The sequence below is a fragment of the Capricornis sumatraensis genome, chromosome 10 (assembly GCF_032405125.1).
Source record: "Capricornis sumatraensis isolate serow.1 chromosome 10, serow.2, whole genome shotgun sequence".
NCBI lineage: Eukaryota > Metazoa > Chordata > Mammalia > Artiodactyla > Bovidae > Capricornis > Capricornis sumatraensis.
This window is the reverse complement of record NC_091078.1, coordinates 1,264,271-1,287,120: the sequence shown is the minus strand read 5'-3', so window position 1 is coordinate 1,287,120 and position 22,850 is coordinate 1,264,271. Positions and strand designations below refer to the sequence as shown.

Genomic DNA, 22,850 nt, shown 5'->3' with positions numbered 1-22,850 from the left:
GTCCGACTCTTGTGACCCATGGACTGTAGCCCGCCAGGCTGCTCCGTCCATGGGATTTTCTAGGCAAGAATACTAGAGTGGGTTTGCCATTTCCTTCTCCAGGGGATCTTCCCAACCCAAGGACTGAACCCAGGTCTCCTGCACGGCAGGCAGACTCTATCGTCTGAGCCACCAGGGAAGCCTTTTGGGTAGCTATCTCACTATTTTACTGGGGACCCCCGTTTGACCAGCTCTCTACCATCTCCTAGACCCTGTTGCATCCCCCTGAGCCCCGGAAAATTCCGAGGTGCCCCTGATGCTGGAACTCTGCAATTCGGGGCGACCCGAACGCTTACTGTCCAGGCTGCCCACAGACCTCCTCCTCTGAGCCCTACGGCTGTCGCCGTCCTCAGGCCACACCAGTCCCAAGCATGTGCCTGGAAAGGAAGGAGGCATGTCAGCGTCGAAAGCGGCAGGCTGTGCTCAGCGTTAGCTCCTCTACCGAACTTGGTGACACGTCCTGCAGGACAAGAGTTTCAGAGGTCAGAGCAGAGGTCAGGGTGGACACACACAAGCGAAAAAAAAAAGCTTGGACCTAACTCCTTTGGTTGCACATGGCAACACCTTTATTGAGAACCTAGGAAACCCTGCGGACAAAGGAGACGGGAACGGCGGCGGCCTCCCCGGGGCATCTCTGCACCTGCCTTTGGGAGCAGGGCACCAGGTGGGGGCAGTCCTGGTATGGGGCTCACCCTGAACAGTGGGCTCGAATGGCGTAGCTGCTCCCACGCTCTGCTCTTTATGGGCACTGGTGAGGAGCTGCTGATTGAGGCAGAGTTGGAATCTCACTCATGTTGACTTTCTGGCTTCGGGAGACTTCATAGTTTTTCCCTTTAAATCCACAATTCATGGGCCCCATGGGGAGAATCTGGTCTCGTTTGCTCTGTTTTGGACAAACACCTCACATGACTACTGTAAACTCTTGCATAATTCTTGCAAGGCCTTCTTGTCATTCTAGAATTTTTCCATCAACTGGCAGACCCAAATTGTTCTGGATTTGGCCCCAGGGGATTCAAAGCCCTTTCTCCTCGAACAGTTTTTCCCGGTGGTGGCCCTTTGATGGGAAGTACTGACGCACACCCAGAGAGGGCAGGGGGCACACAAGTGTCCGAGGAGCGCAGTGACGGGCGCGGCGTGGCCTTCCCAAGCCACTGCCAGCAGTCCCTAGACAGCTCCTGGCCTCTCACCCACCCTGGAGGCATCCTTTCGGGGTCATGTGGGTCACCTCCTCAATGTGATACAGTTGACATGCTTCTTTCAGCGAGCTCCTTATAAGAGTCCCTTCAGGTGTTGCCGGGGAAGTTCAGAGTGAGCGCTGCTGGCGCTCTTATTCTCGGTCTGACCTCTGCCGGCAGGGCACTGAGCTATGCGAGGCTCATGGAGCGACATCAGAGGCGCTACCTGGCACGCCATGGTGAAGTGACAGCTGGGAGCACCGCACATCCCATACCCGCTGGCAGTTCCTGCACATCCCAGCAGAGTTTCTGAGCGGCGGCATGAGGCGAGGGTGGACAGGGTCTAGTGGTTCACGTGTTTGATGAGGATAACGGCTTGTGGTTCTGCAGTAACTCTGGGCCAGGCACTGGGGAAGCAGGTGGAGCCCGCAATCTAGAAGCAAGACCGTGTTCTGCTCCCCTGAGTTGGAGAGGTGTGGCATGAACAGGGCCGGCCATGCTATCTAGTTTCTTAACTCGGCTCATGTCACAGCTCCAGGGCTGCTCGCAGCCCAGGCCCATCTCACATGCAGACCCCACCCAGCAAGCTCCTGGGTCCTCAGGCTTAGGACTGGGCCCTGTGAGTGCTCAGCTTGGAGCCACGCGCCAGGGCCGTGGGACTCAGGCTGCCTGGCGGGTGGACAGGCAGAGGCACAGACGCCAGATCCCTCGGCCTTGCGACCAATCTGCGTGGCCAACCGGGGCCCGGCCACTGGCTGTCAGTGTGCAGTGGCTGCTGGGGGCTTCGGAAGGGGCAGGTGCTGCTGGGCTACTTGGCTTCCACCAGCTGCTCCAGGCGCTGTAACATGGTCAGACGCAGGGCTTGGAACCTGGAGGGAGACACAGCCGAGAGGATTCACTGGTACCAGAGGGGACAGGGCGCAAGGAGCACAGCAGAGCAGCCCAGAGGTGCTGGGGCTGGAGGCCCATGGCTCCCGACCGGCTGCTTAGTGGCCACCATCTCTCCTCTGCCAAGGGGAAGGAAGAGCCGGGACCCACATCCTGCGAGGCCACTGGCTTCGAGGAGCAGTCAAACAGGGCTGCAGACCCTGTCAAGCTTCACAGGAGAATGCTCCTTGTATTCCAAAGAGTCTCCGGTACGGACAGGAGTGTGCTGGATTAGATGGGGCAGCAGGGGGGTCAGGAAGCTTTGTCCGAGCCCTGGCTCCACAGTCACGTGGTGTAGACTCCGTCCTCACCTCGGGCCGCCCTTCCCTCTCTGTGCACCGAGTGACCCCCAGGTCCCTCCTCGCTACAGTGACACGGTTCCCTCTGCTGAGGTCTCCGCTGACTGCCTGAGTGGGGCCTGACTGTACACACAGAAGCCTTTTAAAGGGACATTCAGCCAGAAGCCAGGGTTTACATAGTCCCCCGACCGCAGACTCTCACGGTGAGCGGCCGCCCTCCTTCCCTTCCTAAGAGGGACTCTGGGACCGAGTTTCCCTCGCAGAGGGAGACACAGACCATCGGGGTTTGCGACCTCACCTCACACAGCCAGGCCCTGCCGGGCACCAGGAGCCAGCAGGTGGCACCCACTCACCTGCCCACTGAACTGGTCCCCTGCACTTGCAACCATCAGTGGGTACAGGCAGTCCCAATAACTGCCGCTTTGGGGCAGGCTCGGCGCTCCCGCTAGCATGGACCGGCACTTTTCAGACCAGGCTGAATGTGCACGGGCAGGCCCCCCGGCGGCACCTCCTGGGCAGTGCCGCCCACAGAACACACAGCCCTGGGCCAGGGCCGGCCCACGCTGCTGCCCGAGTCTCCTGCCCGGTTTCAGCAGCTCGTGTCTGTCCCGTGACAGTGGGGCTGCCGAGGCTCGATGGGCGGGCTGGGCTGCAGGCCCCCATTTTGGCAGGCTGTCACCCCAGTCTGGTGGCACTACGGAGCAAGGGGCCAGGGGGAGGTGTCCCTGAACTGCGTGAGGACGCCTGGCCCAACCACAGGGAGAGCTCTCGCAGCCCTGGGCCTGGTGCTCCGACTGCGCCCCTGCCCTGAAGTTCCAGACCCATGACTGGCTATTCAAGGGCTGCTTACTTCACGGTCAGTTTGCTTATTTCTCTTTCCTCCTCTTCTTTTAATTTCTCAACAAAACTGTCCAGCACCGGCATTTCAAACTTAATGTACTGAGCGACCTAGAAAATCCAAGAACATTTCAATGTGCTTTAACTTAGAGGCCAAGTGTTTTCTTTTCCTTGTGGCCGATTCAGCAGGGTCTTGTCTCCAAGGAAGAGGCTGCCTGTCTTCCTCCCACCCCGCCAACACAGCTCTGTGTGTACCAGGATGGGAGGATGGAGCCCATTCTGATCCCTAAGGCCACTGTGATCCCTGGGAGGAAAGATTACACTGAGTTTTAGGAAGACCATTCAGTAGCCAGCGGAGTCAGTCTGGGAGTTCCCTGGGGTGGGGGTGGAGACAGTGGGAATGCCACCGTTCCCAACAATAGAATGAACTCACTAGTCTGCAAATGGCCCCAGGGACACAGGGTCACAGGCCTTCTTCTGGAAGTCCACACCCTATAGGCCTATTCTGTGTAGCGGAGTTTGGAAATGTGCTCATTGCCTAGTCTGGACTCAAGATGTCCTGAGACACTTGGTCCTCTCCATAAGGTGCAGTTAGACCCTAGGAAAGGAGCTTTTGTTGTTTTTTTTAATGTAAATAACAACAAAACGCACTCCAGTGAAGGAAAAGACTCTACCTGTCTGGAAAGAATGGAAAAGGCCAGGGCATGGTTTTCTAAGACCCAACTTCTTTCTCCCCTGGGCCAGCTGATGGATCTGGTGGTGGCTGATGGCAACAAGACGGATGAAACCGTGAAGACGGGGTGGACTTTGTGATGGCCATGGGGGGCCCGGAAGCACTGCCCAAGGGGGCTCTGCCCGAGCTCACAGGAGTCTGCCACGCCATCCCCCAGCCCCTCCCTCAGGAGAGGCCTCAGGATGCCTCAGCCCCACTCACATCGTGGGGGACCTCCTCGCCCAAGTCAGCTTCCATCAGGAATATCCTGGCGATCTTCTCACAGGGCCCATGCAGGATTCTGGAAATCAGTGGGTACTCACAGTCTTTTAACTTTGTACGCTCTGAAAAAGAACATGGTAGACAACATTCATGGGGTGGTAGGACCGTGTCTCTTCGTTCCAGGATGGGAATGGGATGGAAGACAGATGTCCAGGGGCCCTGGCAATGCTGCCAGATGTTGTGTGGTGGACACTGCCTTGACGATGTGGATCGCGTCCTTCAGTGAAGGCCCAGCTCAGAGAGGAACCGTGGCTGGAGGAGCCCGGCATGGGAAGCAGACCTGGGGAGGCCAGGCCATGCAGCGCTGGACAGAGGGCTGTGCGGTGCGAGCTCTGCAACAGCAGTTCTCAGTGGGTGAGGGGCTTCTCATCCATCCTGAAAACCCAGACGCACAGTCCTCCCCACTCCTCACTGAACCTACTGGAGAGAGCGGCTCACCATGTGGTTCTGGTGGGATTCCGAAAGCGATGACAAGTGTGCCTGGATATAAGCCTGGGAGGGTTGCCCGTGGTGGGGGCACAGCATGTCCCAAGGCCAGGAGGGCACCTGCCCTGTGCCCACTGGACAAGCCAGCTCAGCCCTCAGAGAAGGAGCTCAGTCGGTGAGCTTGCCAAAAGGATGGGGACTTGAGTCAAAGGCAGACACTTACCCCCAGACTCATGAACGATGTAGAGAGCAAACTCACTGGGGCTGTTTTCCACCTGCACAAGCAGGGACAGGGAGTCAGACCATGGCTTTTCAAGACAGGAGAGAGAGGAAAGGGCCCCTGGCAGTAACCACATCTCCAAACCCACACACACAAATCCCCAGGGACCCGCCCCGCCCCCGCCTCCTTAAATTCCCAGAGCATTTCTCCTGCTAGCTCAGCAGAGGAAACCTGTTCAGCCTTCTCCCAGGAGCCATGGCTTCCACCAGCCCCCTCCCCAGCAAAAGTGCCAGCCACCAGCATCTGGGGCGAGGCTGCCCACGGCCAGACTCACTCGGAACTTGTTCAGCAACAGAGTGAGCACCTGGAGGGTCGTCATGGTGCTGTTGGCTCTCACGTTGGTCGTGGACCCATAGGCGGGAGTGAACACGGAGGTCTGCACAGGAAGGGGGCCAGAGGGGACACAGGGCTGACACCAGGCAGGGTGTGGGCATACGGTCAGCCCGCTGGCACTGAGCAGCCTGGGACAGCAGGTGAACCTGGGCTCTGCGATCACCTGTGTCTGTCCATCCGCACAGATCCACACACAAGCTGCACCCAGATCCAGTCATGAGCAGAGAAGCTTTGACAGCTCACATCGCACGAGGCCTCTAAGAAAGATGCCTGCAGACCTATAAGAGCCAAACTCCTTTTTCTAGGAACCAGGGCCATGGGAAGCTTGGTGTGCTGCAGTGCATGGGGCCCCAAAGAATTGTACACAACGGAGCGACTGAACCAGAGAAGGCGATGGCACCCCACTCCAGTGCTCTTGCCTGGAGAACCCCATGGACAGAGGAGCCTGGTGGGCTGCACTCCGTGCGGTCGCTAAGAGTCAGACACGACTGAGCGACTTCACTTTCACTTTCAGTTTCACGCACTGGAGAAGGAAATGGCACCCTACTCCAGTGCTCTTGCCTGGAGAATCCCATGGACAGAGGAGCCTGGTGGGCTGCCGTCCATGGGGTCGCACAGAGTCGGCCACGACTGAGCAACTCAGCAGCAGCAGAGTGACTGAACAATAACAAGGGCCATGAGGGTCATCCACGAGGAGCTGGGGAGCGAGTCTCTCTACTCTTTCTAGAACCAAATCACCAAGTGTCTGCTGATTCTAAGGCTAAAGGTTCTCAAATCTGTTCTCTTTGCTCTGTTCTCCCAGCTTGCCTGCGGTGAGGCCCTCTGTTTATACTGCATCAGCTTCCCAAAATTTCCTCTCTAGTCTCAGCCCTTTCGATCCATTTTCCACCCTATTGCCCAAAGGAACAACCTTTCAAACATTTTGCAACTCGAAGTGTGTTCTGGACCAGCCGTGTCAGTACACAGTCTCAGGCTCCCTGGTGCAGACTCCTGGGTCGGCATCTGCGTTTGAGAATGCCCCGGGATGCTATTTGTAGGGTAAACCTTGAGCGGCACTGTATCACCGCACACGCCACAGCCTAGACGGTGGTGTCTGCAGCTCCTTCCACATGTGGCGCGTGTGGCGCGTGTGGCGTGTGGCTCCCTCCCAAGCATCCCGTGCTCCCGCCACACGGCTCCTGCACAGTTTTGGGCGCCCGTGGTATTCTCGCAGGTATGCTGCTTTTGTTCATGAGACACCATACGTGAAGTCACCAGGAATTTCCAGGGAATAAACTTAAAGCTTATTAAGCCCTTAATGGTCACTAATCAGGTACTAGCCCTGCTAAACACTTTATATAGATTCTTGATTTAATCCTCACAACAGTCCTTAGAAGTACATGGAGCTTGGAGAGGTTAGTCGCTCATCGGAGTCACCCGTCCAGAAAGGGCAGAGCTGCCCCAAGCCTCATGCTCCACCAGCATGGCACAGGGTCCTCCCTTTGTGTCTGACTTCCCTGTGGGCAAGCTCCTCCTTGCTTTCCGAAACCAAATTCCAGTTCACACATTCCTCCTGTACGGTCCTAGCTCGGCTTTCCCCAGGATGTACTGGGGCTCAGGGTACATGAGGGCTTTGCTCAGCGTCCCCAGCTGAGGTCCAAGTACTAGAGCCAGCCTCAAACCCAGATCTGCTTTCTCCACAGTTGAGATGTAGAATGACTGGGCGGTACAGAAAGTCCGAGTTTCTAAGAAATATGAAACAGAGGAGTCAGGCTGTCTCTTGGAGAAGAAAGGTCATGTCAACAAGACGCCGTGTTTCTCTTGCCTGAACTCTCTTCTCAAGAAGAGACCAACCAGCTCCAAGTAGGAACAAAGGTCCCGTGGCTCTTTTCCCATCTCTACCCACAGTGGTTTCTCCCTCACAGAACCCACTTGAGTCCGACGGGCAAAGCACTGAAAACAGGTACCAAGTCTACCCACTCTGGAAATCAAGCCAACACTACTGTGAGTAAGAGCTGTCTTAGAAGATAATGAAGTGGAGCAATAGTGTACAGTTCTAAGAAATAAAACCTGGAATAACAACTCCAGAAAGTTCATTCTAGGAATTTATTATTGTTATTATTTTTTAATTGTTGCCTGTGACTCAAGTACTTTGTTACCTAATTTCTAAGGACACTGATTCTGAATGGATGCGGAGCGAGGAGCAAAAAAGGGAGCCCCTTGCTCCTTCAGATGTGAATCAACTGTCCAACATGCCTGCGACACTAGTTCGTGAAGGCACCGAGTTTGCCTGGAAGAATGGACCCACATGTGGCAGGTAAGTCTGTGACTTGGGGAACAGCCACCCTGTCTAGCGCGTCGAGTGTAGGTCTGGCTGGCTAAGAAGCCCTTCTTGGCAGGATGGCACCAAGGGAAGCGGAAGGCTGCGATGAAAGCCCCGACTGTTCACTTTGGTTCACTGCAAAGGCTACAGGGTGTTCGGACTTCTCCGCGTCCCTGTGACATTTGCAACGACTAATGTAAGGTTTAAAGTGCCCAACACACCTCTTAGAGGAGAGGAGAATGTACTGAAGATAAAGCCTACAATTCAGTGCCTTGAGTCATAAAAACCTCCTTTTTTTTTTTAGGAATGTAGAATTAGAATGAGCCTGCTGCTGATAAGTTGCTTCAGTCGTGTCTGACTCTGTGTGACCCCATAGATGGAAGCCAACCAGGCTCCCACATCCCTGGGATTCTCCAGGCAAGAATACTGGAGCGGGTTGCCATTTCCTTCTCCAGTGCATGAAGGTGAAAAGTGAAAGTGAAGTCGCTCAGTCGTGTCTGACTCTTAGCGACCCCGTGGACTGCAGCCCACCAGGCTCCTCCGTCCATGGGATTTTCCAGGCAAGAGTACTGGAGTGGGGTGCCATTGCCTTCTCCTAAATCCATGCAAAGAATCTTTCTAAATTTTCAGATAGTCCCTTAAAGTAGCATACCAGTATTTATTCAAATATTGGCAAATGGTGGTTACTTTACACTTTGCAGACTAAACCTCTTTGGAACAGCATGTAAAGCATACCCAAGTCGGGGACTTTCCTGGCAGTCCAGGGGTTAAGACTTTGCCTTCCAGTGCAGGGGGCTGGGTTTGACCCCTGGGCAGAGAGCTAAGATCCCACATACCTTGTGGCCAAAAAGCACCAAGCGTAAAACAGAAGCAATATGGCAACAAATTCAATAAAGACTAAAAACGGTCTATGTTAAAAAAAAAAGCCCAAGTTAGATGGCTGATCCTTTGGCTAATCCAGACATTCTTAATCTCTGTTTAACTTCAGCCCTGCCTTCCCCTCCCGCTCTGAGCAAACTACTCTCAAATACTCCTGGTTTTCCTAGATTTGGTCTTCCCTGGTGGCTCAGATGGTAAAGAACCTGCCTGCAGTGCAGGAGACCTGGGTTCAATCCCTGGGCCAGGAAGATCTCTTGGAGGAGGGAATGGCTACCCACTCCAGTATTTCTGCCTGGTAAATCGCATGGACAGAGAAGCCTGGCAGAGTACAGTCCATGGAGTCACAAAGAGTTGGACGTGACTGAGTGACTGACACGGAGAAGGCAGTGGCACCCCACTCCAGCACTCTTGCCTGGAAAATCCCATGGACGGAGGAGCCTGGTGGGCTGTAGTCCATGGGGTCGCTAACGACTGAGTGACTTCACTTTCACTTTTCACTTGCATGCATTGAAGGAAATGGCACCCCACTCCAGTGTTCTTGCCTGGAGAATCCCAGGGACGGGGGAGCCTGGTGGGCTGCCGTCTCTGGGGTCGCACAGAGTCGGGCATGACGGAAGTGACTCAGCAGCAGCAGCAGAGTGACAGACACACTCGCCTCCTAGGTTCAGTGAAGATAACCTATTGTTCCTCAGTAACACTCACTGTAAACCTAGTGTGGAGTGGAGGGAGGTCCTGATGATGGAGCAGGGTCCCTTCAGCCCGCCTTGCTGAATTCTTCATCCCCAAGTGCAGGGTACTGCAAGAGTGGCTTGAATGGCTCCGAGCAGACCTCCCCTGTATGACTGTGCTTCGGATCTGACCCAAGACCTCCCTTCGCCCAGCTCCCCCATCCCATGAGTCACCCACCACCTATCAGGAAGGGCAGCTGCTGAGCCTGGAAGCCCTGGCTTCCAGCTTCCCAGCGCTGCGGGATGTGCTCCAGGGCAGGACGCTCCATTCAGGGCCTCACCCACACTGCCATGCGTGCCATTTATAGCAACAATCCACTTCTCCTTTTTACAGTTGGGTTTGTTTATGGAATGATGTCATCAGGGGAAGGAGATCTTTTTTTCCTGAGGTCAGTACAATACATACTTGGACAAAAGGCTAGGACAAAAGGCTAAGTGCTGGGAATCAGGAGCTGTGTGAGTTCTCTGGGACCCTTCACACATGCTCCGCGGCACACCGCGACCCAGCTGGCGTAATCTACCAACCGACAATAACAGTAGGGACGCGGTATTCCCCTCAAACAATGAACCGACCTTGGGTGGGAACCTGACAGACAAGTGCCCTGGTGAAGACAAATTTAGCGTCGTCCTCCAGATATTCATGCAGTTTGTGAGAATGAACTGAGCGTGTGGTGGGAAAAAGACAGGCTTTGTGGTCATGAAGTGAGATGTTATTTGGGGCAAGACAATTGTCCTCCTGAGCCTGTTTCTCCATCAGGACACAGGCACTGCCTCGCCTGCATACCAGCGCTGTGCATGCGGGCTAAGTCGCTTCCGTTGTGTCTGACTCTTTGCGACCCCTTGGACTGTAGCCCCCCCAAGCTTCTCTGCCCGTGGGATTTCCCAGGCAAGAATACGGGGGTGGGCTGCCACACTCTCCTCCAGGGATCCAGCCTGCGTCTCTTACGTCTTCTGCACTGGCACCACCTGGGAAGCCTACCAGGGTTTTGCTGAGGGTGAATTCAGGCGTGACCACCGAGGGGCCCCCACTGCAGAAGGCCCAATGGCTGCATGGTGCTTGGGGCTGGCTCTCTAAGCCTCGGCTTCAGGGCCCAGGGGAGAGGCCAGGCTGGGCCATCACCTTGTGGTTGTAAAAGTGCCCGTTGATGGAGAAGCGGTGCCGCCGGATCCTCTGGGCCTCACCGGGCGCTCGGCTCCTGGGCCGCCTCTGGATCACACAGGCTGCGTCGCTCTTGGTCCGCATCAGCTGTGGGGTCCCCTCGTCCTCCTCCGCTGGCTCTGTGGCGAGAAATGGACGAGGGGGTCGGGCTCAGGACGGGGCCTGCAGTGGCGACAGAGCAGCCTCTTTGCCGCGTGTGAAGCTGGCTCCCTGGCACACTGGGCTGCAGGAGACGGCAGTGTGAGCACTGGCCCTGTGATGGGGGCTGGGGTCCAACCAGTGTGATGGCCGTTCTGCAGACAGGAAAGGTGACCCCCAGACAGGATAACCTGTGTCACCATGCCACACGGCCATAGCCTCTGGGCCTCCAGCTCCAGGGACCCAGAGCAGGACTTTGACAGCCCCAGCCCTGTCCTCTGGGCAAGCCCTTCACTGAGTCCAGGAGGAGGTGCAGAGAGGACAGACTCCCAGGCGCGGATCCTGGCGGCTGGGGAAGAGGCCCCAGAGGCCCGCAGGGCCAGGGGAGAGCCGCGTTCTCTGCAGATGCTCTCCTTTTCAGAAGGCAGCACGTTGCAGGGATGCAGACAGCTGCATCGCCTCTGGACGCCTCCTCTTCCCTGTCCTTGGGAGAGGAGTCAGAAAGAACGCCTTGTGCTGAGGAGAGACTGAGCAGGGGCTGGGCTTCCCTGGTGGCTCACTGGTAAAGAATCTGCCTGCCGTGCAGGAATTACAGATGTGGGTTTCAGCCCTGGGTCAGGAAGATCCCCTGGAGAAGGGCATGGCAACCCCCTCCAGTATTCTTGCCTGGAGAACTCCATGGACAGAGGAGCCTGGCGGGCTACAGTTCATGGGGTCACAAAGAGTCTAACACGACCAAAACAGCTTAGCACACACGCTCTTGAAGGCAAACGAAGCCACTCTTTGCTACTCCACAAAGCTGATCTCCAGAGATGGCGGTCATGAGCCAGCCCCCCCCCCCCACCCCAGATGCGTGGGACCGGGCCCTGGGCTGCTCGAGGCCCCACTGACCTGATCGGGCCCTGGGCTGCTCGAGGCCCCACTGACCTGATCTGTCTCTGGAACTCTCCTCCTGGGGCCCAGCCTGAACGCTGGGTTCCTGGGCAGTGACTCTGCCATCTTGAACAGGTGGCTCCTTCCTGAAAAGAGACAGTCATGGTGCTGAGAGGGTTGCTGGCAGAGAAAGGTGGTTCAGATCAAAGAGAAGGAGGCCGGCTGCCTCTGCGGGCCAGACACAGGCTGGAAGCAGGGCGGGCCGAGCTGAGGCCGGGATTTCACACATGGTCAACGTAAAAGATAAAAAGAAAAGCAAAAGATTGCCCGTGTCTGCTGGAAGGAGAGGGAGTCTGCCCTGCAGACCTGAGTGGCCTGTTCTAGGCCCCGGGGTACGGACAGATGGACACACACAGACCCGTGCTGGGCGCCAGGCCGAGGCGGTCGGCTTCTGCGGCCGCGTGCCGAGTGGGCACTCTGGGCTGCCTTCTGGCCCCTCTGGGCTGCAGCCTGGCCCGGGGAGTAGGGCAGCAGCATCCTGGAGGGGGCTAACCGCCAGGCCTCGAGAAAGGCGGACTCCAAGCCAGGGCAGCCAGCACTGGACTGGAGGAGGGATGGCGAGATGGGAAGTGGCCACACCGGGAGGGGAGCCTGGGGGGAATGGACGGAGGAGCCAAGCCAGCACTGAGGGGCCTCTGCGGGGCCTTGTCCGGGGCTGCTCGCGTGACCGCTTTCACCTCCTTCGTAAGGAGCCCACCCTAACCTGAGGCTCTGAGGCCCCAGGTCCACGCGAGGGACCAGGGACATCTGGGGAAGCACCGGGGCGCCGGCCTGCAAAGGGCGATGAGAGCAGCCACTTTACTTGAATTTCGAAGGGAACGTGTTTTGAATTTCCGACTCTTAGAAGGACTTATTACGTGTGGAAGCAAGCGAAACTCAGCAGCTTACTGCCCATCTTTGGGTGGGAAGAGGCAAACGTCTGTTAAGACAGGTAGAAAACCATTTTATCCTGATCAAAACGTTCTTAATATATTCAGATAAACCTGATATAAATAAATTCTGATAAATTTGTAAAAATAAATTCTGATATTGAAATAAAAGCAGAGCCGTTGGAGGCTAAACCTGTGTGTTTTAGGGCAGAACAGGAGGTGCTGAGAGGCTTGGCTTGCAGACGGCTTTGAGAGGCCTCTTTCTCTTACAGACGAGGAATGTCTGAGAAGCGCAAGTGGAGGTGAGGGCAGCCTGGGTCGCTCTCCAGGAAGGGGGGTGACTTGGTTGTCATGGAGAAGAACCACTTGGGGTGAGGCTTCAGGTTGGCAGCTGAGGTCCTGGGCTGAGGCAGTCAAGGGGTGACAGGAGTGACCGGGTTGAGGGTGGGTTACCCTCCCACCTCCCGCCCCAGACAGAAACGGGGCTTTCATGCAGAGACAGAGATCAACCTCTTGGCCCCGCACACTCCAAGCAGTAATTTTAGGTTGTCATGGAGACCACCTGGGCCCGCCCCACCCAGCGGGCACTCACAGATGGCAGCTGGACTGTCCGGGTGTCCAGGAGAGGTGCACACGCTCCCTGTCATCCTGTATCTGGAGCCGGATGGGCCGCTTCAGTCCCCAGGAAATGTTGAGGAGCCCCTCGATGATCAGAGCCCCTTCCTCCTGTGGGGACCCACACGCTCAGCCCCTCCTCTCAGAGCAGCCGCACTCAGGGGTCACTGACCACCCTCACAGCCCACTCAGAAGTCAGCCCCCGCTCACGGGACCCCCCTGTGCACTCAGGCCCCCAGATGCAGCCTCTCATCCCAAGGGTCCCGTCTTCCTCTAGGGGAAGGCCTGTGAATTTCTCTGTGCTCTAAGGCACGAGGCCCGGGCTGGAGAGGAAGCCTGAGGCGTGCCCTTCCACCGCTCGGGCGCAGGGGCTGGGACAGGGCGCTGAGTCAGGTGTCCCACAGGAACGCAGCTGCTGCCCCGCAGGCACGTCCACACGGCCGCAAGGAAACACGCCCCAGGGAAGCACAGCTGTGCAGACACCGGTGCAACACGGGCCAGCTCTCTGCCCAGCGCTGCGCCTGCTCGGGGGGCCACGGTCACCTGGTCCCGCTGGGAATGTGCCAAGGGCACTGGATCCCGTGCCCACTAGAGCTGAGCAGGACCAGCATGGTCCCCACCCCCGATTTCCAAGCTGGCCTCTTCCCTCAAGGCCAGTCTTGCCTTCCTCACCACCTGGGGTATGGCCAGTCCCGCACCCCACTGGTGGCACACACACTCAGGGTACCAACAACAGCTCCCAGCCTGGGTGCCTGACCAGCCCTAATTCTCCAAGGTCTGCAGGTGGCACAGCCACTCATCTGCTGCCAAAGCCTGAGGTCCTGATTAACAGAGTCCTCCAGAAGCACTCGCAGCCGGCTCCCACTCGCTCCCCTCGGGTCCTCGATTCTGTTTCTTGACCTATTTCAGGCTTCTGTCTGCACACAACCACCTCCAACTCCCCTGTGCCAAGCTGATCAAGCCCACACGCGCTCCTGGCCAGGCTGCCTTGTCTGCACCCTCAGAGCACCTGCCAGAAACCTTCTCAGCCTCACCCTTCAGCCGAGTCAGGTCTCCCCAGCTACCTGCTCCTAGTCCGCTCTGATACGGGTCTTTTGGCAATGAACTTAAACATCATTCTCCCCGCGCTCTCTCAAGCACCATTCTGTAATAGATTCATCAGCGCCGTTTCTTTCTCCTTGCTGGCACTGAAAACTGTGAGATCAGAGAGACTGTGGGAGTTTCATATTCCTGGCAACACTTACAGGGGTGTCTTGCAGTATTGATTTCATGGTTAGTTAGTAATAGTTTAAAAACACCCTGCCATCCACAAAGAAAATAGTTCTCTTCTGTTCAAGGTTATCAAAAACACACACAGCTTTCTGGAACGGCCTTGCACCATTTGCTAGAGAAGAAAACAAGTAACAACAGGAACACCCAGAGCCCCTGACGACCACTGAGGCTGCACAGGCACGAGGAGGCGCCCAACCATCCCTGTGGAGGAGAGGCTGGACGGGCTCAACGAGTCAGCGGCCCTGGGAGGGTGGTGAGAAGACCCAGAGTGGGTGGTGAAGGCGGTCCCTCTCCTCTGCTGTGGGTTTCCTCTGATAAGAACAGAGAAAGCTGCAGGCCGAGAGGGCGTCCCCTCCATCCAGGGAAGGGGAGCTCAGACCCGGGGCCCCCCTGGTGGCTTTGCAGGCACACCAGATGTGAGTTGCACGAGGCAGCTGGTCCCCAGCATGGCTCAGCCCTGACCTCAGGCAGCAGCTCTGCCCCAGCCCCTCGCTTCCCCAGACCAAGCCCCCACATCTTTCTTCACAGTGGGGTCCCCAGAACCGTCTTTGAAGGCCTGGCCTCAGCATGTCCAGCCTCACGGACCCCACCCCAGCCTTGCCCCAGAGCAGCAGCTGGTCTGCGGCTATGGTTTTTTTCATGTTCCTCCAGCCAGAGTCCGCCGTGGGGTGGGTATCTATGGATAAACATGTCTGCAAGTGGACATGAGCTGTTCTTGGTGGAGCGGAGGCTCTCTCCAGCAATGTGTCAACATCTGACGGTGGTGTCTGAAGCCAAGTCTGAAAGCCGAGACCTGACCCGCTCTCTGGGTGAAGGACAGAACAACTTGCTCATTGCTATGCTCTCTGTACCTAGAGTAGTTGCTGGTGCACAGGTGTACTGGTTAGATAGCCAGCAACAAATACACAAGCCCGTCCTCATCTGACAGCTCCTCGTGTGTGAAGCAGCAAGACCAGGACCCCGCAGGCTGCCCCTGGTCCCAGAGGAAGGTGAGCATAGCCCAAGGCTCAGCAAGCCCAAGGAAGCCCGGCCTCAGCCATCTCCAGGCTGAGTTCCGCATCGCTGTGTCTGACGCAGGCCCGGGGCTCAGTCAAAGCCAGCACTGGGCCAGAGTGACTGGGGTGTCGGGGTGCTGGTGTAAGATGTACCAAAGAATGCTTCTAGGCAGAGATGGCAGAGCCGAGGGCCGCTGTGGAGTCCAGTGGAGGCCCCTGGCCCTGCCAGTGCTCTGAGATGGCCAGGAGCTGTGGCTACCCAACCCCTGCCCTGCGGAGTAAACATTCCCAGAACCTCCCACGGGTGCAAACACTTGCTCCGAGCTGGCAGCTGGGTCAGACCCCGCCCGCCAAGCTGTTTTCCTCTGAGAGCCTTCCTGAGCACTGCTATTTTTGGCTCTGTGTGACAGTAATTGATTGCCGGTGGAAAGGTATAAAAGCAGCGGCCAGGCCCCGAGGCTTGCCAGACAGCTCAGGGAGGCTCTCACTCTGGGCAGAGCCCTGGCGCGTCGTCCTCCTTGTCCCTCTTGCAGCAATCTGGCTCTGGACACCAGCTCCAGCTCCTCGACCCTGGGCCCTTGGCCCTGAGTTTCCTGGGTGCTTCCTGAGGGCTTCCTTGCTCACCCATCTCCCCTGCCAGCTACAGGTAAGGGAGGGCCACTGCTCTCTGGTTAGAGGTAAAACAAAACCGCGTTGGGTATGTTTGCGGGCAGCTCTCAGCCTGGGACGTGCCCTGCCTCACTGCGGGTTCGCGCCCAGGATGCAGCTGACAGCGGTGGCAGCAGCTGCTGAGGGGCTTTATATTCAGAGGCGTTTCCCCGGAGGGAGATGTTCCGCGTTTTCCCAGCACCCTTGAGAGGTGTTCTCACAACCCTATTTTACCGAGAAGTGGAGGCTTGGAGAGGTGACTTTTCCAAAGAACCCTGGGTCAGGAACGGCTGTTTGGTTTTTAAACCCAGGTTTGGTTTTAAACCCAGGTTTCCTCAGACTCCAGCCCCATGAAGCGGGGCTCTCTGATTTGCACAGGTTCTTGAACCACAGTAACGCTAGAGTCTTAGGGATGTCAGCATTAAGAGCCCAGGAGTTCGAGCCTGGTCTTGGAGCTGCAGACTTTAAACTGCTCTCAAGCTTCTGATTCACCCAGGTGACCTCAGATGGGGGAGGGGACGTGGAAGGGTGTCAGGATGGCCAGCAGTCCCTCACCCCAGGTCCTCTGTCAGCCCACAGGTTGCTGCCTCCCTGTCACCGGCAGCCATGAGGTCCCGGCTCTGGCTTTCTGTGGCTCTCCTGCCCACAATTCGGGAGACCTCGGAGGAGATGCTACCCGGAGGGGCTGGAGAGGAGCCCCCCGCCTCGCCCAGCCTGGAGGACTACGTGAGGTCCATTTGTCAGCTGGCACAGCCCAGCTCCATGCTGGATGAAGCTGCAGCCAGGGTGCGACCCAGCAGACCCCACCGGCCAGCCCGCTCCTGTGCGCAGAGCTGCCCCGCTGGGTCTCTACAGGGCATCACCACTCGCTTCACTGGCCAGCAGCCCTCCCTGCCTGGGACTGGCACTGTGGATCCCCTGGACTGGCTCTTTGGGGAGTCTCAGGAGAAGCAGCCAAGTAGAAGGGATGTACCACGGAGGACTGGACCCTCCGCTGATTCCCGGGCTTCTCGCAGACAGACGGACAGTGGCAAGGCACCAGGGACCCCCAGAGGGAGGCTGAGTGATGCCAAGGCTCCAGGGCACTCTCTGCAGAGAACGTCGAGGGACTGGCACCAGTGCTCCCAGGCTTCTGGGCGACGTGGACAGGATGCGGGCGTCCCCGCAAGCCCTCGCCACAGCAGCATCCTCAGAACTCTCTATTTGCACCTCCCGGTGATCCATGAACTCTGAGACCTCCCCAGTAAAGACTTCTGTAAATAGCACACAGGTCTGCGTCTCCTCCACACCTCGCCTTCCTATCCACCACCCCCCCACCCAGGTGGGGACTGCCCCTGGCAGGTCTCTTGGGAGGGAACCACCGCTCTGCAGGGGCTCTCTGCTTTGGCAAGTCCTAGTGAGACCCCTTCTTTGAATAACAGCCTATCCCACCTGTGGCTCTCCTAACTGGCTTATCACCTTCGGCAAGTTATTTAATGTGTCTGTGCCTCAGTTTTCTCCTGGGTAAGCTGTGATTAATGAGGCCTGCCTCCTAGGTTGTGCTAAGACCCGCACACATCCGGGGCCGCAGGTTACGAGCCACACGTGGAGCAGCTGCTGCCTCTGGTGGCCTCACAGGTGGGGAAACAAGGAAGGTTAGGGGGGAGGAGAAAGAAAGCCTTGGCCCTCAGCGGTGTCACAGCCTGGCCCTGGGCACTCCCAAGTCCCCCCGGGGGCCCATGAGCAAACAGAGGGGCTCAGCAAGCGCAGCTCCTGTGCTTCAGGGGGTCGGCCCCTGGGGCTTCCCAGGGAGGCTCAGGGGCCCCACCGCAGAAGTCCTGCTGTGGCCCTGGGAGCGTTCCCCACGCTGACGGCCAAGCCAAAACCTGCCCTGGCCGGCCTGCAGGGCACCGCACGCCAGACCACACGGCTCTGTCTCCACTCGTTCCCACCCCCAACCGCCTCACCCAGGGCCTCTCATCCGTGGGGTGAACGGCAGGGTCCAGGGACCACAGCCTCATTCCACATGTCCATGGGTGCCCCCACCCCCAGCCCTGGGTCCCCACAGCCTGGCAAACCTCAGTTCCCAGAGGCGTCTGGCAAGCAAGGGGGTGAGGATGAGGAATGGGGAGGGCGCAGACTGCCTTCCTCGGGGAGGAGGGGGCCATCGGAGCAATCAGAAGACGCAGGCCTGAGGCCTGCTGCTGGGTTATCTTGGGCCAGGCCAGTGCTGGCTGCCCTCATCAGGGTGGGCAGGACAAAGGAGCAGAGGGTAGAGCTGGGGTCACGGGTGGGCGCGAGGCCTGCTTCAGTTTCCCCCACCTCCTTGCTCTGTGGACTAGCAAATTACCCTCCCTCCCTGCCTCCATCCACCCTTCCCTCCCTTCCTCTCGTTTGCCCTTTCTTTCCTTCAACTTTAAATATTTACAAAAATCACTTTGGACGTTTACAGTGCGTATCAGTCCTCTTTAACGTGTGTTCTCTGAAGAGGCAGAATGCAAACCATACGTTAAAAAAAATTATTAGAATGATAGTAATTTTAAGTTTTAAAAGAAAACGTTCCTGACTAGTGGTTAGTTTCCTGATCTGTAACATGGGGACAGCAAGGCCCATCCTTCACATTCTACAGTGACTGGGGAAACAGTACAAGTGAGCTCAGAGATGCAATTACGAACACCATATACAAATTCCCAGCGGCCACTACTGCTGTGCCTCTGGTTGGCTCAAACCTCCGGGTCCCTGACCTTCTGCAGCAAATATGTGTGGAACAGGCATTGGTTGGAACATCCGTAGGAGGTGATGAGCAGGGCTGACCTCCTGGGTGGGTGTGTGGCTGGTGACGGGATGTGCTGGGCTCACTGGGCCAGCCTTACAGTGAAGCAGCGGAAACCAGGATGACGTTGCTAATCCTGCAAGCTCAGAAATCACACTGCCGCATTTCGGGAGATCAGACAGGGCCAAGGAGAGGCCTGGGCTCTGGACTTCTCTATTTCCTGGATGCAAAAAAAGCTAATGGCGCCTTCAGAAGGTACCCCCTAAAAAGAAAACAGGAAAGAAAAGGTCTGGGGGAAGTGGTCCCCAGCAGCGTCCCAAGCTCCTGAGGACAGAACAGCCTAACAGAAAGTGCTCGTGCTGAGGCCCTGGTGAGCACTCCTATTCTCCCACCCAGCACTGAGACAGGGAAGGGGCCCAATGCCCCTCCCACCTGGAGAGGCAGACTGGAAGGCACTCAGCAACTCCCAGGGGACACGGGCCTAGTGGTCTGTCAACCCCTGTCATTTCTGCCTTCAGGCCTTAGAGGAAGGGGGATCACTGTAAGAGGGAAGGGGGTCCCTGGTGGAGGAAGGTCCTTCCCTTAAGCAGGACGCAGGGGCTCAGGGGCCGAGGTCCTACACTGGGTGTGTTGTGCCCTCAGGCCACCAGGGGGAGCTCTGCGTCCATTTAGAGCTGAGCAAAGTGGGAGGCTGGCTTTGGAAGCTGGCCGCACACCACACCCAGCGACCCCAGGGTCCTAAGGCCTCTAGCTCATAATGTCAGCAGTGATATAGTTGCCCACTGGCACTTCCTGGTGGTCCATTAATCTCTACAGGCACCAACCAGCCAGGTTAAAATGCTTTGCTATTTTTCCAAAAGGCTCAGATTGCTCCTGGTTATTCACACTTTCGGAGAAGGCAATGGCAACCCACTCCAGTACTCTTGCCTGGAAAATCCCATGGACAGAGGAGCCTGGTGGGCTGCAGTCCATGGGGTCGCTAAGAGTCGGACACGACTGAGTGACTTCACTTTCACTTTTCACTTTCATGCATTGGAGAAGGAAATGGCAACCACTCCAGTATTCTTGCCTGGAGAATCCCAGGGATGGGGGAGCCTGGGGGCTGCCCTCTATGGGGTTGCACAGAGTTGGACACGACTGAAGCGACTTAGCATTCACACTTTTCATTGTAAAACAAGCAGAATTATCCTATCCTAAAGATGAGGGTTTCAATGAAGGAAGCTAGTGCTTCAGCCTACTGAGCTGGGGATCCTTTGCTCCTAGCCCTTTAGAAGCTGGGGGAAAGTTCACGGGGAAACGCTTGCTCCAGGTGCGGCCCCTGCCCATTGGCACATTTCATCTCTCTAAGTTCAAGGGACCGCAGATGAGACAGTGGAAGAGAAGGTGCCCAGCTGTAGCAGCCAGGCCGAGGCTGCTCCATGGCAGGCCTGGTGACAACAGGGTGGGGAGGTACCCGATGCTGAGCACCCCATGCTTAGCTTGGGGTCGAGCCTGGGGATCGAAGGTAGCGAACAGCCCTCTGAGTCTCTAAGATCTGGTGAGTCATCCTCAACAGAGACCTCCAAAGGTCTCCAGAGCGCAATGCTGACCGTGCTGTCACTGCATTTCACGCTCCTCTGCTCAGGCCTTGGAGCCACACCAGCGTCTCTGTTACTTCAGTGTCATCGTGGACCAGAGGCTTATGTAAGAGCCCCGGTTTCTTTGCTGGAAAACGGCCCCTCCTCGCTCATCAAGCTCTAGGACTACAAGGAATAGAGTTGAGGCCAAGCTCCTCCTGTCTGTCCTGCCCTTGGGGCCTGCAGGGCCAGGAGAGGCCAGTCTCAGGAGGCCCTGTAGCAAGTTCTGAGGACAGCGCGTCCCTGAGGCCCAGAAGATCCCAGGTGAGCGATCTGAGGAACTGCAGAGGCCCCGACACCGGGTGGTGGGTGAGTCACTCTGAGACGTGGTGCTCCAGGAACCAGTCAGGCATTTCAGTGTTAGAACTCCCTGCCTGCAAGCCAGTGACCTGTCTTGATGGTGGCGGTCACCTCCAAAGACATACACTCCCTCAGGCTGGCACACCTGGATGGTTAAAGCTGCAGAAGTTTCATGAAAAGTACTTCCCAGCTCAAGGAGATCAAGGCAGACCCCCCCACCCCACCCCACCGCCACCCACTTTAGGGTTAGAAAAATGAAAATCTCTGCCTGTGGGATGCTAACTTCCTGCCTCTGGGGAACGTCAGGAGCTCCTCTTCCTGATGCAGGGTCCTCTAATCCTCCACGGATACTGTCCCATCACACAAACAGGGTTGGGGCTTCCCAGTCCCACTCAGCTGTTCCTACAGAGGGGAATGTTCTGGGGAATCCCAAGTGCCAAGATCAAGCTCTTAGATTAGCTGTTCTCAAACTTGGCCATCACCAGAATTCCCTGGAGGACTTGTCAGAACAGCTGGGAGGGTGAAAGCGTTTCTGATTCAGCAGGTCTGAGCAAAGGAGGGTGGGAAGAGTCTGCTGGCCCTTCTCAGACACGGATGGGCTGCAGAAAGTCCAAGAGCCAACCCGATCTCAACCCTGTGTTCAGTCTCTCTGTCATGTCCAACTCTTTGTGACTGTATGGACTTTGGCCCCCACCATGTAGCTCCTCTGTCCATGGCATTTTTCAGGCATGAATACTGGAGTGGGTTGCCATTTCCTTGTCTAGGGAATCTCAACTGTGGTAACTCCCAAAATAAAGCTTAATCATGATCACGATAAGACTTCCCATTTGGCTTTTTCAAATGTCCCAATATCCTGACCAGGGCTCCCCTGTGAAAGAGCCGAAAGTTCTGGATGGTGGTAAGACCACCTCTACTTAACCTGCCTGGTGAGCGGCTCCCTGAGCCTTGGCCGTGCCGGTCACTCCCTGGAGTTCAGCTGGTGCCCGTGGGCTGTGTGCGGCTTACAAGCGTGCTTTGTTTAGCTCACATAGTGTTTCGAGGTTTGGAAATTCCACATGAAATTCTGGATATCTAGCTTCTTTAGAAAAATCAGGAAGGGTTTGGGTGCCCCAATCCCAGCACTCCACGCGGCCACCCTGGCTGGGTCTGACAGGCAGCGGTGGCCTGCCAGTGGGCCGATGTCCTCTGCCCCACGGCCACCCTGCCTCTCACGTCTGGACCTGCCCGGCCCTGTGAGCATCACAGGGAGCCCTCCTCTGCTGCAAGGCTCTCCTCTTGGTTGAAAAGCGGAGAAGCTCTGCTTCTACTCCTGGATTGCTGTGAACTTGGGCAAACCAGGGCCCTGTGATGAAGGATGGGCAGAGGGAGGACTGGGCTGGGCGGAACCTCAGAGATTTCAAACACCGGAATCCTGACCAAAGTCCCAGGAGGAAGGAGAAGACCCACGTTGTGAAATCCATCGGTTCTGCATTCTCCTGGGGATGGTCCGACCCTCAGCACCCCTTGCAGGGACCTCAAAGGAGATAATTTTGTCCCCAACTCAGAGAATGGGAGACCTGACAATTCATTACCTTACTGGACACTTAAAGTGAAGGAAACATTCTTTCACTTGGTTAACAGGCATAAAGAATTACCCTTGGTTAACAGGCATAAAGCAGTTGCCAAAAAAAGACCGGCCAAAGTCTTTCTGGCCAGCCAGGATAAACGGTGACCTTATGTAACAAAAGACAGGAGGCCTTACCTCCCTGTGCCTCAGCTGGGAGCTCCTGCCCTCGTGGTAGCAGTTGTAGGTTTTCAGCAGGCTTAGGAGCTCTGACCTGAAAAGGTAAGGACACACATGTGATCTTGGAGTGTGGCCGGGCCCTGGATAAAGCATTTGGCTTTGGTGGCCTCAGTTTCCTCATTTATAAAATGGGCACAATGTACACACTTTGCCAACAACATATATTCCCTTGAGAGGCTAGACTTTGCCATCAGACACATGCCTTTTAATCTTCTACGGAGTTTCACATACCAGCACTCCTGGGAAGCCTGAGGTGGGGCTGAGATGGAAGGAAAACTCACCGAGGGGCCCAGGTCACACTGTTGTACTTCGAGGGTGTTTGCACAATTTCACTGTTATAGATGAGTTCCTGACAATCTCTCTATACTTTACTTCTGAGTCACCTCGGAATAAATCACTTGGGCTTGGCTAATCGGCTTTTTAAAAGCTTGTTTTTCTCCCCCATATGACCTCCGATAAGGGTCTGGGCTGGCTGCTGTGGGAGTACCACCAGAGATGTCTGTCTTCTTCCTCCTGACTTTCTGGATGTGGTCAAGGTATTAGACTGACAG

At 56.6% G+C, this 22,850-nt stretch overlaps 2 protein-coding genes across 4 annotated transcripts in view; one reads left to right on the top strand and one right to left on the bottom strand.

The window, feature by feature from the left end:
- Positions 1–641: 641 nt before the first annotated feature.
- Positions 642–22,850, bottom strand: part of RASSF4 (Ras association domain family member 4) — a 34,446-nt gene continuing 12,237 nt past the window's right edge. The window contains exons 3-11 of one of the 2 annotated variants that reach the window (XM_068982128.1): positions 22,258–22,333; positions 12,911–13,044; positions 11,444–11,535; positions 10,340–10,497; positions 5,252–5,353; positions 4,921–4,972; positions 4,212–4,333; positions 3,291–3,388; positions 642–2,083 (exon numbers count right to left, since the gene is read on the bottom strand). In XM_068982128.1, the coding sequence (XP_068838229.1) occupies positions 2,023–2,083; positions 3,291–3,388; positions 4,212–4,333; positions 4,921–4,972; positions 5,252–5,353; positions 10,340–10,497; positions 11,444–11,535; positions 12,911–13,044; positions 22,258–22,333 (895 nt within the window). In that variant the 3' untranslated portion in view covers positions 642–2,022. The remainder of the gene's footprint in view (positions 2,084–3,290; positions 3,389–4,211; positions 4,334–4,920; positions 4,973–5,251; positions 5,354–10,339; positions 10,498–11,443; positions 11,536–12,910; positions 13,045–22,257; positions 22,334–22,850) is intronic. The other variant, XM_068982129.1, reaches the window with a different exon arrangement.
- DEPP1 (DEPP autophagy regulator 1) lies at positions 15,685–18,204 on the top strand. 2 transcript variants are annotated; one of them, XM_068982131.1, is made up of 2 exons: positions 15,685–15,846; positions 16,428–18,204. In XM_068982131.1, the coding sequence occupies exon 2, from the start codon at positions 16,455–16,457 to the stop codon at positions 17,079–17,081; it is 627 nt and encodes a 208-aa protein (XP_068838232.1). In that variant the 5' UTR covers positions 15,685–15,846; positions 16,428–16,454; the 3' UTR covers positions 17,082–18,204. The 2 variants fall into 2 exon arrangements, with proteins under 2 accessions (XP_068838232.1, XP_068838231.1); XM_068982130.1 differs by having other exon boundaries at positions 16,421–18,204.

What these genes read in the sequence shown, in the direction of transcription:
- DEPP1 (XM_068982131.1), top strand. Translation starts at nt 16,455, where the DNA reads ATGAGGTCCCGGCTCTGGCTTTCTGTGGCTCTCCTGCCCACAATTCGG.